The 16,302-nt window shown below is 41.4% G+C and overlaps 1 protein-coding gene across 7 annotated transcripts in view; it reads right to left on the bottom strand.

Annotated features, from left to right (window-relative positions):
• Positions 1-11,220: 11,220 nt before the first annotated feature.
• Positions 11,221-16,302, bottom strand: part of FRS2 (fibroblast growth factor receptor substrate 2) — an 81,029-nt gene continuing 75,947 nt past the window's right edge. For all 7 annotated transcript variants that reach the window (XM_073327810.2, XM_073327808.2, XM_073327807.2 and 4 more), the window contains 2 exons: positions 16,119-16,282; positions 11,221-14,069 (listed from right to left, as the gene is read on the bottom strand). In XM_073327810.2, coding sequence (XP_073183911.1) covers positions 13,119-14,069; positions 16,119-16,282 — 1,115 coding nt within the window. In that variant the 3' untranslated portion in view covers positions 11,221-13,118. The remainder of the gene's footprint in view (positions 14,070-16,118; positions 16,283-16,302) is intronic.

Here is a 16,302-nt window from a genome sequence, read left to right on the forward strand (position 1 = left end):
AAACTTCTCGGCCGGCGCTCCGCTCTAGGCCGGGCGCGGCAGGGTCCAGCTCCCCCGTGACTGGCGGCACCGCCGCCGCACAAAGGAGGGGGAGGGCCCGGAGCCGCGGGCGGCAACGGCGGCAGAAAGCCACAGCTCCTCGCGCTCCCACGCGGAGCTGGCGCAGGCACGAGCCCGCCTAGCCCCGCCGCTCGCTCCCCGGCCCCGGCCCCGGCCTTACCATGGTGACGGTGAATCTGCTACCAGCCTCCTGCCGATCGCCTCGCGCCCGCTCACAGTCACGGCCGCACGAGCCGTCCCCAGGCCACGAGCTAACCCCCCAGCAGCCACCGGAAGTTGCGTTGCCTCCCGCGGCGCAGCCGCTCCCTGTCGGCCGGAAGCAAAAAGGCTGCCTCAGCCGAGCACATCCACCCTATTGAATATTGCATTCTGGGAGTTGTAGTCTTCCGCAGGCCAAGCGGAGCCCCTGAGGGTGACCGGAGGGCGGATTGCCGATGGAGGCTGACCCACCTTAGCTACTTTGTCACTAGATCGAGTGACTTCGGTTTCCTTAGCCAGAAAATAAGTGTCAAAGTGACCAGTGACAAATGTAGCAACTCACTGTTGATTACAGTGACGTTCGGAGGATGAAAAAAGGAGAACGACTTGTGGCACCTTAGAGACTAACAAATTTATTTGAGCATAAGCTTTTGTGGGCTAAAACCCACTTCATCAGATGCATGCAGTGGAAAATACAGCAGGAAGACAGACACACACACACACATTGAGAGAGAACATGAAAAAAATGGGTGTTGCCATACCCACTATAAGGAGAGTGATCAATTAAGGTGGGCTAGTAGCAGCAGGAGGGAAAAAAACAAAACCTTTTGTAGTGATAATCAGGATGGCCCATTTCCAAAGGGTTGACAAGAAGGTGTGAGTAACAGTAGGGGGAAAAATAAGCATGGGGAAATAGTTTTACTTGGTGTAATGACTCGCCCATTCCCAGTCCTTGTTGAAGCCTAATGTAGCGGTGTCCAGTTTGCAAATTAATTCCAATTCAGCAGTCTCTCATTGGAGTCTGTTTTTGAAGTTTTTTTTTGTTGTAGTATTGCCAAAAACAGACTCCAACGAGAGGGGCAGTGAGTTGTATTAACCTCCACCGACAGGGGCAGTGAGTTGTATGGGTCTGTGGTGCCAGGGCTCCTGCAAATTCAGGGCCCGGTGAGGCCAGCTCCACCAATGTTCAGGGCCAGGTCTCTCCCCTGATCCCACCTGCCACCCCCGTGTGCCTCCTCCGAGCATCCCTACGTGCCCTGGGCAGCGGGCAGCTGCCCCGCCCTGTGCTCCCTCACCAGCTGCTGCCAGCTGTAAGAGAGCAGCACCAAGGCTAGGCTGAGGTAGCTGCTGCACCCGAGGAGGGGAGGAGGTGCATGGCAGCACCCCCACCCGACAGTAAGCGACTCCAAGTCGACTTGGGAGGTATGGGGGAAGACACTTATCCTGGCTGGGCCTCATGAGCAGCAGTCTAGGGGGACTTGGGTGAGTGTCAGGCTAGGAAAAGACCCTGTCCAGAGCTCGCTACTGCTGGCTGCGAGGAGTCATCCTCTGGCCCCCAGCCCTGGGGCAGCCTGCCTGCTGCACCCCAAACTCATCCCCAGCCCTGTCCCACACCCTGCACCTCCTCCCACACGCCAACCCCCTGTCCCGGTCCAGAGCCCGCACCCAAATTCCTTCCCAGAGCCCACACTCCCTGGAACCTAATTAATTTACATTAATTCTTATGGCAAAATTGGATTCGCTTAACATCGTTTCGCTTAAAGTAGCATTTTTTAGGAACATAACTACAATGTTAAGTGAGGCGTTACTATATTCAGTATTTTTAATGAATTGGATGATGGAGTGGAGTATGCTTATAAAATCTGTGGAGGACAGCAAGCAAGGAGGGGTTGCAAATACTTTCCGTCAAAGTATTAGAAATCAAAATAACTGTGCAATTCAATGAAGACAAATACAATTCCGGCAGAGGAAAGAAAAATCAAATAAAAATGGGAACAACTGGCTAGGCCAAGGGTCTCAAACTCATGGCCTGTGGGCCATCTGCGGCCTGTGAACCTCCCCAATGTGGCCCGTGGGGCTCCAGCAGTTTTGGGCCAGGGCTTTCCCTTGGCCCCACCTGCCGCCCCGGGCGCTCCCCAGCTCAGGCAATTTACAATGGCCCAGGACCCCCGCAGCACAGCGGAGCAGAGTGGCTTCTGCCTGCTTGCTCCAGATGTCTGCTGCCCCTCCTTCCCCCGCAACCCCAGGACAGGGCTGTGCCTCTGTGCGCTGCCCCACTCCCTGAGCGCTCCTGTGGCCAATGGGAAGCTGCAGGGGCGGTGCCTGGGGGCAGCAGCACACGGGGCCCCCCGTCCCGTCCCATTTTGGAGCCCCAGATAAGCGCCGCACGCCCTCCCAGAGGCTGCAATCCCACCCCCTGCCCCAGCCCAGAGCCTGCACCCAGCACCTAAACTCCCTCCTAGAGCCTGCACTCCAATCCCCTATCCCAGACCTCCTCCCCCTCCCAAACTCCTTCCCACAGCCTTAACAGGTGGGGGGTGGAGTTTTTTTGGGCGGGGGGCAGGTTGTGGGCAGCATGAATAACATTATTGGCCTGCTGGGAGAATTTGAGGACTGGCACTGGCCCTAAGATAAATTGAGTTTGAGACCCCTGAGCTAGGCAATAGTACTGCAGAAAAAGGATCCCAAGGTTATAATAGATCACCATCTGATATGAGTCAGTGTGACGGTATTGTGGAAAAGGTAAATTTAATTCTGAGATGTAGTAACAGGAATGTCATATGTAGGACAAAGTAGGTAATTGTTTCGCCATACTCAGCACTGGCAAGGCCTCATCTGGAGTACTGAATCCAGTTCAGGGCACCACATTTTAAGAAATGTGAAAAAACTGGAGACAATCCAGAGTGGAACAACAAAACTGCTAAGAGGTTTAAAAAACATGATTTATGAGAAAAGATTAAAGGAACAAGGCATGTTTGCTTTAGAGTGAAGGTGAGTGAGGAGAGACAGCAATCTTCAAATATGAAAAAGCTTAGTATAAAGAAGATGGTGATCAATTGTTCTCCATGTCTACTGAGGGTAGAACAAAAAGCAGTTGACTTAGTTTGCAGCAATGGAGATTTAAGTTAGATATTAGGAAGTTAAGTACTAGAACAAGTTACAGAAGGAGATTGTGAAATCCTCACCCTCTGGAGGTTTTCAAGAACCTGTTAGAGAAACATCTGTCAGGGATGGTCTAGGTATACTCAATTGTGCCTCAGAATAGGGGGTGGGGGTGTACTAGATGTTCTTGTGAGGTCCATCCAGCCCTATATTTCTATGAAGTCAGTGGAACATAAGGAAGGGCTTAGAGTTAAGCACAGGCTAAGTGCTTAGCTGCATAAGGATGGACGGTTGAGTCAGAGCATAAATTACCATCATTGGGGCTTCATCAATACAGTCTTATGACCTACGCTTACTGCTGAACCAGTAGTTCAGTTTAGTATGCTGAGCTATTGCAGATTAAAATTTATAGTCCTTGCCACTGTGATTTAACAAGGCTGTTTTAATACTTTTACTGGTGCTGTTAATTCAGTTATGACACATTAACGTCTTGTGATTAAGGGGATGACTCGTGACCTAATTTTTCTATCTGCCTTCAACAAGATTTTTACTTCATTTTCTATAGAACTGATTATTTACTTCAAGAAATATGGGATATGTATCAATTTAAATGGCACCACACTGAAAAAGCAACATCTTTCTATATATTACAAAGACGTAAGGCCTGAACACCACTCAAAAAAAATCCACACATACTTCCAGGGCCACCACAGAAAATTTCCAAACTTAAAAAATTATGTACCCTAGTAATACAAAGGAAATAGAATAGAGGCGGTCTTTGTGATAAATGAGATTCAGAAAATTAAGTGAATACACAATGTTAGCTAATAAGGCTATTGGTATGCCAGGGACAATGGTGAAAAAGGACAAATATCTTTTCCATTGAAGGTACAACACACCCAATATTGAATAATGAAAATCATAACCGAGTCTCAAACAAGAAATTCACATGCTCCCAACAATGTAAAATCATTTTTATTGCCATGCTACAATTTAAAAAAAAATGAAGTTGGCACTGATGAGGGAGGACGACAATGTTGTCAACATTACATAATACATTTTTTAAAAATGAACATTTGGTTAGCTATCAGTAATGAAAATGCAAACCCAACTTAAATTAAAATTCTAATATGCTGATTTGGAACAGCATAAAAATACTGTACTATGCAGAAAGTGTCAATTTTCTCATAAAAAGAAACATGGAATGTCTGTAAAAGATTAACCAAACAGGACAAAGTTCATGGACATTTTATAAACAATTTGGCAATGGTACTCCCACTATTTATAATTTTTATAAAAGAAATAAAAATCTAGAAAGCTACCTTTATACAAAGTTGTTATATTTATGCCTTTAAGTAGGAAAAAACATTTTATAATGCAAATTAGAACATAATCTTACAATATCATACAATGTAATGACCATAAAGGAACATAAAAACATGGTTTTGGCTTTTATAGAAATATATATTTCTGCATTTAATAAATGCATTTGTGGCACAATGGTGACTGCTGTACTATTACTACCAGTCAGCTTTCATGCTAGAGCTGTATTCAGTTGTACTGTAACTGCAAATTTGCAGTTTAGTTAAGATGCAGACGATGGTTCAGAAGTAATAGTTCTAGGTGATGCAACAACAGAATGAGGTGTTACATGCAAAAAAAGGCAACGTTTACAGTTGGGACACACTGCATTGTGGGATACCATACAACACTAATTTTCCTTTTCAAACCAGAAGCATATCCTATACATTCAGTAATTAAGTACCAATATCTTACAAGTGAGAATGTCTGTGTTAAAGATTTGGCAACTTCAGGGAAAGTACAAAGTTAGTACCAAATATATAGTATATTGTGTGTGTGCGCGCATACACACCCACACACACACCCTTACACAATCCGATGCCAAAATTTGCATTAATTTTGGAGTCAAGGATGCTGATGTCCATTCCTAGCATTAAAAATAAAAGCAATCCTGAGCTGTTTCTTTCACACTCTTTAGAATCATTTCCTCTTTCATACATAACAGCTCAATCAATCTACACTTATGTATGACAAATAAAAATTTATATTGTAATTTTAACTCTGGTGACCACAAATAGGAATTTTTTTTAGTACAGGTAATATATTTATATTTTTACAGTATTTTTAGATCATTCCTGAATAGCTTGATCAACCAGATCTTCTGGTGTAGTACAGCCATTTTGCACTCATTGCCAGCAGAATCTGAGCAGGTACCACCTGGTCCAACAGACACCAAAATCAACAGAAATCTTTCTGTAGGCTTCAGTGGGCAATGAATCTTTCTGTTGGCTTCAATGGGCCCAGAGACAGTGTATCCAGCTCAAGATCACTCCAGTACAAAGGTAATCCACAGAGAGGCTCCTGCCTCACCCCCACCTCTGCAGCAAGCACAGAGGATGTGATAAAAGGTTGATATACCCCTATGCTCTATTATTCACCTGCTGTGATTTTGGGCTGGTTTGCAGCTAGTGGGGAGAATGTTCCTGGGAAATAGCCAGGCACAGAGTGGCCCCCAGAATCAGGGAGTGGAAAGGTGAGCTTCATGGCATCTAAGTACTCATGCTTCTCAATTAAAGGTGAAGTTCTGGCCCTGCATCTTCATTATCTCCTCTTATTTTTATCACTGTAATTCTCAGACACCAGTCAGCGTTGGGGTCCCATTGTGCTAGGTGCTTTACAAAACACAAAGGAAGACTTAGTCCCTGCCCCAAGGAGCATACAACCTAATTCTTAATTATATTTTTACATCATCTCATTTGTATATATACATATTTGCTACATTAAATAGAAATACACCAAGGTAATGGATATATCAGGAAACTTTGTCACAATATGTGTATTATCACACTAGATAATTACTAAAACTGCAAGAAAAATTTTAAATGCCCTTTGTAAATATATAAAAAAATATAAAAATGTCCAATACTTGTTTCATGACTTTTAAAGATCAGACATACTTTCACCTATATACCTACATATTTCCACACAAAATACTGCGTTAAACTGGAGTAAACAACATTAGGATAATATCCTAATAATACATCTGACAAATGTCTTAAGTCATACTTAAAGCACAATTACAAGGAACATTAACACATGTATGGTCAGAGTTAAGTCTGCTATGTAAATTTTAATTTCCTATTCATCGTGTGTGTGTGTTGCCTGGAAGAGGAAATATTTTCTAAAGATTGTGAAAGAACCTTAACTCAAGATTTCCTATCTTTTTAATGAGTACTATTTAGGAATGGACATTAGCAACCTTAACTCCATGTTAACGCAGTTTTTTGTGCTGGAATTTCCCCTAGGCGCTCTTTTTTTTTTTTTTTTTTTTTTGAGACTGTAAATGAAGAATTCAACATGAACACATCTTACATGATTTTGATTAAATATTTTTATGAAGTAAATACTGTCAAATTTGAATGCCTGAATTGTTATTCATGGAAAAACCCCTACATTTAAATGCCAAAAATCAATTTCTATCAGCCAACAAGCAGGCTCAAACTTTTCTTGACCTCTTCTAGTGATGGTTAAGAGAGAAGAAGTTTTCCTCTAAGAAACCAATTAGATCCACTACCAGCCTCTACAGTATGTTTCCTCACATTCATCTTTATTTGCAGCCATAAACAACACAGTACAGTGCAGATACGGAGTTCTACTACAGATTCCACCTTATATGAAGCAGGCAGTTCTGTTAAGAAACAGAGCTCCACATCAGGGATGCAACATCACACACAATGCAGTAACAACTCAACGAAAACTTGTTCACTCTTAATTCTGGCTCTCGATTAATTGCAGTTAACTCACGCAATTAACTAAAAAAATCATGATCAATCAGTTTTAATTGCACTGTTAATAGAATACCAAATGAAATTAAATATTTTAGATGTGTTTCTACATTTTAAAATATATTGATTCCAATTACAAACACAGAATACAAAAAGTGTACACAGTGCTCACTTTATATTATTTTTATTACAAATATTTGCACTGTAAAAATTATAAAAAGAAATAGTTTTTCAATTCACCTCATACAAGTACTGTAATGCAATCTCCTTATAGTAAAAGTACAATTTACAAATGTAGATTTTTTTGTTACATAGCTGCACTCAAAAACAAAACAATGTAAAACTTTAGAGCCTACAAGTCCACTCAGTCCTACTTCTCCTTCAGCTAAGACCAACAAGTTTGTTTACATTTACAGGAGATAATGCTGCTGGCTTCTTATTTACAATGTCACCTGAAAGTGAGAACAGGCATTTGCATGGCACTTTTATAACAGGCATTGAAAGGTATTTACGTGCTACATGCCAAACATTCATATGCCCCTTCATGCTTTGCCCACAATTGCAGAGGACATGCTTCCATGTGGATGACGCTTGTTAAAAAAATGTGTTAATTAAATTCTCACTGAAGTCCTTGGGGGAGAACAGTAAGTCTCCTGCTCTGTTTTACCTGCATTCTGCCATATATTTCATGTTATAGCAGTCTTGGATGATGACTCAGCACGTTGTTAGTTTTAAGAACGCTTTCATTGCTGATTTGACAAAACGCAAAGAAGGTACCAGTGTGAGATTTCTAAAGATAGCTACAGCACTTAACCCAAGATTTAAGAATCTGAAGGGGACAAGGTGTGGAGTATGCTTTTAGAAGTCCTAAAAGTGCAACACTCCGATGCGAAAACTACAGAACCCGAACCATCAAAAAAGAAAATCAACCTTCTGCTGGTGGCATCTGACTCAGATGATGAAAAGGAACATGCATCGATCTGCACTGCTTTGGATTGTTATTGAGCAGAACCCATCATCAGCATGGATGCATGTCCTCCGGAAAGGTGGTTGAAGCATGAAGGGACATATGAATCCTTAGCGCATCTGGCACAAACATCTTGCAACACCGCTACAACAGTGCCATGCAAACACCTGTTCTCATTTTCAGGTGACATTGTGAACAAGAAGGGGGCAGCATTATCTCCTGCAAATGTAAACAAACTTGTTTTTCTGAGTGACTGGCTGAACAAGAAGTAGGACTGAGTGGATTTGTAGGCTCTAAAGTTTTACATTGTTTTATTTTTTAAGGCAGTTATTTTTACACATAATTCTACCTTTGTAAGTCCAACTTTCATAATAAAGAGATTGTATTACAGTACTTGTATGAGGTGAATTGAAAAATACTATTTCTTTTGTTTTTTACAGCACAAATATTTGTAATCAAAAATAAATATAAAGTGAGCACTGTACTCTGTGGTGAAATTGAAATCAATATATTTGAAAATGTAGAAAACATCCAAAATATTTAAATAAATGATATTCTATTATTGTTTAATCGCAATTAATTTTTTAAAAATCACTTGACAGCCCTGCTCTAATTGAAGTGAAAGAAGGCAAAGGCAATCTGTCCTCTGTTGATACTGCCTCATCCTGGGCAAAATGGAACTACCCCAGATACCAACATGAATATTCTGGGCTGGCTTTTCAGTGGATGTACATTGGCATAACTCCATTGAAACCAACTGTTGATTTACACAAGGATACCTGTCTCTGTCTCTCACACTTAGATAACACTTTCAGGTTGTCATGCCCATGAAAGTACTATTTAATTTACCATAAGTTAAATAACTTGAGTGTAGATGCCTCCATTTCTTTCAGTGCCTGTCTGGGCTCTGAGTGAATATGAAAGCCTGACTGGGTGAAGGGTGATGGGTGATGGATTATCAAACACTAGGGAGGGTGAGACTAGCCCTTGTACAGGAGGAAATGAGGCTCCAAGGAACAATATTGCAGTGGCTGCTCATGCAGCTGTTGCAAGGAGCTGGGCCACATAGTGGCCCTGCTTTGAAATCTTGACCTGGACCCTGTATATCATAGCTGTGGCCCAGACTAACTGCATTCTATGTTGCAATAAAATGCTTTCATGTCAGAGATTTGAACACACTGATATTATTTAAATGCTGAGACATTTGACTAAGTGCAAAATGTAAAGATAAATACTTGGGGGCCTGATACTGCACTACTGAAGATAATAGTTTTGTTATGGATTTAAATGAGAGCAAGATTAGGCCTTACTGTGTCACTTGTTATATTCAACACCTTCCATATGCTGAATAAATTATCAGTACATGAGTACATTTTATTTATTTTTTAATTTAGACACTTCACTGAGGAGAAACCAAAAGAACATTATAAAGCCAGTCAAATTTTTCCAGAATTGGTCATTTTTAAATGTATTTGATAGAATCACTGGAAAAAAAAAAAAAAAACTTTCACAAAATAGAACTCTGCACCTCTTAAGTATGCAATATCAATTTGGGAAGGAAATACTTGTTTTTCCCTTGTGTAACCCATGGATTAAATTCCCACTTTAACTGCATTTTCAATGCAACAATGGAGTCTTGGACAGTGCCTCCTCAGATTTTATACACTGCAAATAAGAATTGGTTAGAGCAGCTACTTAACGTAGTAGAATATATGAACGCTCCGCACCTTTTACTAGTCATGGCATCGGGGGGGAGCAACGTCTAGCTTAAAGGCTTTACACATTGGAGGATTAGTAGTGTCGAATATGTCATGTGCCTGAAAGACAGGGGCCAGCTGAACATTGTGTATAAACACAATTAAAAGAAAATTTGCCACTTTTTCTGGGCATTGGTTAGGTAATCTTCACATATTATGCCAGTTATTTTCCAATGAACTGTTACATAGTTGTTGCATCTTGCTCTGTACACCTGTGGGTCCAAAATAAATATGCTTAAAAATACAGTTGAGAAATTTCAGCTAAAAACTGAACCCCAGATCTGCAGACAGTGAATCTAACATCACAAAGAGACTGAGATACAACCAAGTCTCCAAGGGTAAAGTGCAACTACTTCATAGGAAAATTAAATAAAAACAATGCCATAGATGAATTGAGTAGTTTCTATCTCTTACCTGCTTAGGGAAATGGAAGAGGTTTAGGGACATCCTTGAAAAATATGCAGGTGGAGGTATCAGCCTGAACCTAAACACCATGCTTAACATCTTTAATGCTAAAATGCACTCTGTATGTTAGAGATACTCTTCCCTTTAGGTGCAGTATGATGTCTTTTGCATTTGTCATATTAAAAGCATCACCAACCCCAAGAATTCAAATATCATGAATGAGAAAAAAAAATCATGAGATTGGATTTGGCTTCTTTTTAGAGGCCTTCTGGTTTTTGATCCTTTAGGGATCATATTTTCAAGCTTTTCTCCCCAAGGGCAAGAAATTTAACTTTATTTTTTTGGGGGGAGGGGGGAGAAAAAAAGGAAAAAGTGAGATTTTGCAGTATTCGCAACTCCAGGATCTACAGCTTTAAGAAAAACACTAAATATTACAACACTCATAAAATTGCAAGAGTTGGCAACAACGTTATTCTGAATGGTCCATGGTAGGTCTTGGATAGGAAGGATGATCTAGTGGAAAGGGCACTGGACTAAAACTCATGAGAGTGGGGTTGAACTCCTGGCTCAATGTGTGACCTTCAGCAAGTCATGTATAGTTTACTTGGGCCTCAGTTCCCCCATCTGTAAATTGGGGACAGTACTTACTTACTCTACAGGGGTGTTTGAAGATAAAATCCATTAATGATTAAGACACTCAGAGATTATGGTGACACGAGCCATATAAGTCTCTAGATAAGATAGCTGATGAGTTAAGTGTTCTAGCTTTTTAACTGCTTGAAATATAGTGCTGAAATCTTGTCTTAGTTTACAAATTCGCAACAGTTTGTCGGTCTGATTCTAGTTCCTAGCCCACTTCACACATCCACCACACAGTTTGCAACAATTGGCAATCACGCTTCAAGACAGACCCAGGATTAGTATATGCATGGTGTGATGCAAATCACAACAGAGGTGCAATGTCAGGGCGGAACAAGGGACACTTATAGCACCATGCATCTGCACTACCTCTGGTTCTAGTGAAATGCTACTAGTCCCTCACCTTTTTGAGCACCTAAATAAAAAAAAATGTATACAAGTGCATAGACTAATGGTGAAATGATTATGGAAAAGTTTCTTGATCTCAATGAAGTTTTCTTACAACGTCCCAACTAAGGCTCCTGTTCCCTTACTACTGTGAAGCATATGGATTGTGCACCTAGATGCATTTTAGAATTATAAAGTTTGTGAAGAACACTGGAAATCCTTCAGGATAAAAAGGCCTGACCTATATAAATGAGGCTGCCATTATCTCACTGGGGTGAACAGGAAAAATGTATTTCAGCTATCACTCTTCCTACTATTTATCTGGCTGAAGACAAAAGGAAAATGTAATAGGGAAACAGGAACACCTTCCACAAAATTCAAAGAACTGGAAATAGTGTTTTGTTTTATATGAAAGCTCAAATATTACATGAGGACCCTAAGCATTTTTTCAGACCTCCCCTATGGTTTCTTGCATGTGATTTTTCTCACCCACAGCTCAAGGATTATTATTCGTCACACCAGTTCACATAGTGGTCAGTTCCTTTGAAATCACAGGCTCAAGCTTAATCTGTTTTTTTTTCTGGTCCTGCGCTGCACCTGCTGTACTGCTATCAATTCTATTAATATTCAGTATAGAACAAGGGACTGTCAAGGGCATACCTGGCATGTTCAGCAGATGCGTTCTACTTGGATGTACCATAACATCGAGCAGCAGTTAAGCCATTAGAGTAACTGAGTTAACTAGCTGCAAAGGGAAAATATATATGCCCATAGATATTACCTTCAGAAAATTCTCTACATATTGTAAGTAACTAATTCGGTCTAAATCCAAGTACATCATCTACAGATCCACACAGTTAGAATTTAAGATTTGGCACACTGAACTACCAACTGCAGTACCTTGCTTCCCATGGTGACCTATATTTGATGCTTCAGAGGAAGACAAAAATGCATAATACACCTTTCCACTTGTGCGATGCTGTATGCTGCTGGACACTAACACTTTTGGGATGTTTCTGCCAGACATAAAAAGTAGAATAGAACACTGGACAAAAGCAACCCTGTTAAGTAAAAAAGGTTCCCACTGAACCTTCAAGAGATTTTTCTTTGACAATGTGCAGACTGAATAGGAGCAACACACATAAAAACCCTAAACAATCATTGAAGTTATACACAAAAACTTAACTGTTCTTAAGCTACAGACAATACAAAATAGGTCAAAAGACATCCCACACATGAAGATGGAAAGGTGAGCAGAACTGTGACTTTGAATTCCTTCAGAAAACTCAGATTAAAATTCGGTAAAACTGTTCAGGAAGCTTGATACTACCACTTGGAAATATCTTTTCTAGTGGAAATGACTTATGGCTTATTTCAGACCCAACTCTATCTCTGACCAAGTGAACTTGATGTAACCCCTCAATGTTACAGAAATTTAAAAAACCTTCAAGAATTTGAAGCTTGTCCAAATTACTTCAAAAAATGAACTGACATATACAAGGAAGCACGGTGTTTATATCCCTTCACATGAGCCAATATGTATTATGTAAGTCAAACTGATTGAATAATGAATTACTCACACCTCTCATATTGGAGGAGGCCACATGAATGAAGAGAGTGAAGGTACAAATATCAACCTTGCAAGATTAGGGCTATCAGCTAATAATGCACATCAAGAGGCTTTATAAAATGTTATAACAATGACTATAGGCACATGGCCAGAATATTGATAACTTCAGAACTAGCAGTCACTCCAACTCTAACCAAGTAAAGAGGCACTGTGAAAAGTGGCAATGCTTCTGCACAACAATTACTATTACTGTAGAATAAAATGGTGTCATTTAATGAGTACCTGCTCTACATTATTTCCCTTTTGTTAGACAAGCACATGAAGTATTCAGAAAAAAGTCTATTACTCTATAAAAAGCGTTACTGTTAAGAAATGCAAATGAAGTATTTGCATCTTCAATTTTATAAACTTCACAAAAGGTGCAAATGATTTAATGCTTCCCGGTTTCACATAGGCAGGTCAGTACTGTTATGTCTAGTTTTTCTAGACGTACCATCATCTCGTGGCAGTGCTTTCTGCAAACTTGACATAGCAGCAGTTCTTTCAATGTCTATCACAGCATACAGCTCTGTGCGCCTGGTTGGAGTTTGTGGAAGTGGAGTGGTAGGAGTTTTTGGAGTCTGAGGGTTGTCGGAGTCACTGCCACCTTCCAAGTCAACCTGTATATAATTGAGCTGCCTGTGTTCTAAACTTGGACGTCTAATATCAAAGTTAAAGACTGTTGGTGTACAGTCCCGACGTCGTGTAAATTCTACTTTATGAGCACTTGCTGGCACAGTTACATTCTCTGTATTTACGTAATTATGCATTGGATCTAGGTTATTGTGGTAGCCATTCAGAGATGGGGTCTTTGGTCCTAAATTGTCATCTTCATCTCTACTTAGCTTGCGGGCTTCCCAAACAGGCGGCAAAGATGGCAAGTTTTCATAGTTTAACAATGCAGTTCTCCTTTGAGCAGAGTTGTTAATATTCTGGGTATCTGAGGTACTTGTTGATGTCAGACGACCTCTCCTGACCCCTGAGGCACTAGGGATTGATAACCTGTTTAGATTTTCATACACTAGTTTATTACCACAAGGTGTTTCTTTACGTTCATCACTGTCGTACCCAGTGTCCCATTCAGAGTTGTTTGTACTGCTGCCACTAACTTGGTCTCTCCCAAGTTGCTCCAGTTGCTCTCTTTCCATTAATTGTCTTTGAACAGGTGTTGGTCCTAAAACAAATTTGACTCCTTCAGGCTCCAGAAGAACCTGAGCATCTCTGTCATCAGTGCAATTCTGATCTTCTGTTGTCTTGCTTGTTTCAACATTAGAAAGCCTTAATTCCAGCGGTACATGCACACTTGATCTATTTTTTCTTTCCTCTTGTACACCAGTAGTGTTGACATAGGTGTGCACCTGTAGAGGACAAATTCAAACATTAGTTGCACTTTTTCTTAATCTCCTTACTCCTTCCCTTCCCTCAAAGACTTGCAATCTTTTTGCCTGGCTGTCTGAAGAGTGAAGGAAACTGTGTTTTGGGGACAGAGTTTTGGGGTAAAAGTCCAGCCTGTTGGGTTGTGTTGAGCATGGAGCTTTGTCAGAGGTTTGCTACTCATCTTATTTTTGCTGTGTTGTTTTAAATAATGTCAAAAGGTGCCCAGACGAACCAGTGAGAACCTATTTCTACCATTAAATTTATTAATAAGCTCAATTCTACCTTATGTCTGAGCTCTGCTGAGGTTACAGCTCCCTGATCCAGTGCCAGGCTAGCCCCAACATTGGTCAGAACAGCCTTGGGGCTGCTCTGACTAAAGCCACTGGTATACTTGGAGGGTTAGGTAGCAGCGCTTCCACCGAAGAGCATATAGTCAATTAATGGTCAAATTATAAAACTGTTTCAGAACTAACGATCGAAGAGGTCAGACTGGTGTGTGAAATCGTACATTTACGGAATTAAAAGTGCCGATCAGGATGTTGGTAGCAGATGCACTTTGGGCGAGCTAAAAGTGCACCACTAGCTTCACACTTCATCCTTCAGGGTTTCCAACCCCTTGCTTTGAAGGGAATGGATAGATGGAATTCTCTCATCCCCTATACCACTCCTGGATCTGGAAACTTGGAGGGCAAAGGTAATGACTGAGAACAACTCCCTTCTGTGCTCCACACTATACCAGACCTCTGCCAGGATTTGCCTGCTGAGTGCGTGTAGGGCACACTAGTAGATGAGGATAACTATTACTTTTCCGGATTGCCTCACACATCAACAGTCATGTGTGTCTTCATTTTTCAAGTTATTTGCTTCTACCAAAGAGCATTGCTGAGAGTCAAATACACAGATGTAATTTCTCCCACAACACTTACCCAGTGACATGCTCAAAAAGCCATGGTGAGGCACTCAGCTTCTCTCCCACTCCACTTGCTTTCAACCCCTGTTCTCCCTCCCTCACCTAATTCATTCTCCTTTGAACACTCCAACCATTTGTTCTCTCCTTTTCCTGCCCTGCAGGTGCTCACTTGACTCAACTCCATCTATCTTCCTCTCTGACTTTTGGCTCTGCCTCTTTTTCTCCTCCCAGTCTCTCATCATCATCCTCAGTGACTTTTCCATGCTGACTCCCCATATGACTCTTACCCACCTATCTTAAGTTCATGACTGGGAACTCCTGGCACTATTACAATACAAATAAATGCATAATAACATGTATTTTAAATCAAGTAGCTAAGAAAACAAAGTTGCTCTTTCGCCAGATGCACACCATATACATCATCATCAAGACTACGGTTTTGTCACGGAATTCATGACTTCTAAAGACCCCCGTGACTTCAGCCCTGGTGGCAGGGAGCTGTGAGGTACCCCCGCCACTTTGAGGCAGTGTGCCCCCAAGCGCTCAGATGCCATGGGCAGCGGGTGTACCCTGCAGCTCCCAGCTATGGCCATGGCTGGGCAGGGGGACCCCCGCAGCTCCCCACAGTTGGAGAGGAGGCGGGGGACCCCCCCACCTTTCCACGGCTGGGGAGGGGGGATTCTTGCAGCTTCCCTCCACTGCTGGTTGCAGGGGGAACCTGGAACTCTGTGCCCGTTTGGGTAGTGGGACCCCAGAGCTCCCAGCTGCCCAGTACCTTCCCATTTTATCATGGATATTTTTAGTAAAAGTCAGGAACAGGTCATGGGCTTCCATGATTTTTTCTTTATTGCCCGGGACCTGTCCCTGATTTTTACTAAAAATACCCATGACAAAATCTTAGCTTTAATCATCATCCTAAAATGGTACCACATGCAAACATTTTACAGTAATACAACATACTATGCAGATATACACAGCCAAGATCAGAAAAAAACACACATTTTTCCATCATGGAAACAGATCTAGGAAAATAAGTGCAAATACAAATCTACAGGGTCAGTATAAGAGCAGTAGAATTAATGCTGAACCCAAAATATGTGAAAATAAAGACTATGCTTACTTGTTCCTCTGCTACAAGCAATGGATGCGTTGACTCTTCACCTACTGACGGAAGCCGTGCACTTCCTACAGAGGGATGTCTGCTGGAAGGATGTGATGAAGCATCTCCAAAGGAGGGATATCTTGGATACCCATTAGGTAAACTTTGTGCACTGAACCCAGGAGCTAATTCAATTTAAGAAAAG

The sequence above is a fragment of the Lepidochelys kempii genome, chromosome 1, assembly GCF_965140285.1.
Source record: "Lepidochelys kempii isolate rLepKem1 chromosome 1, rLepKem1.hap1, whole genome shotgun sequence".
Lineage (NCBI taxonomy): Eukaryota > Metazoa > Chordata > Testudines > Cheloniidae > Lepidochelys > Lepidochelys kempii.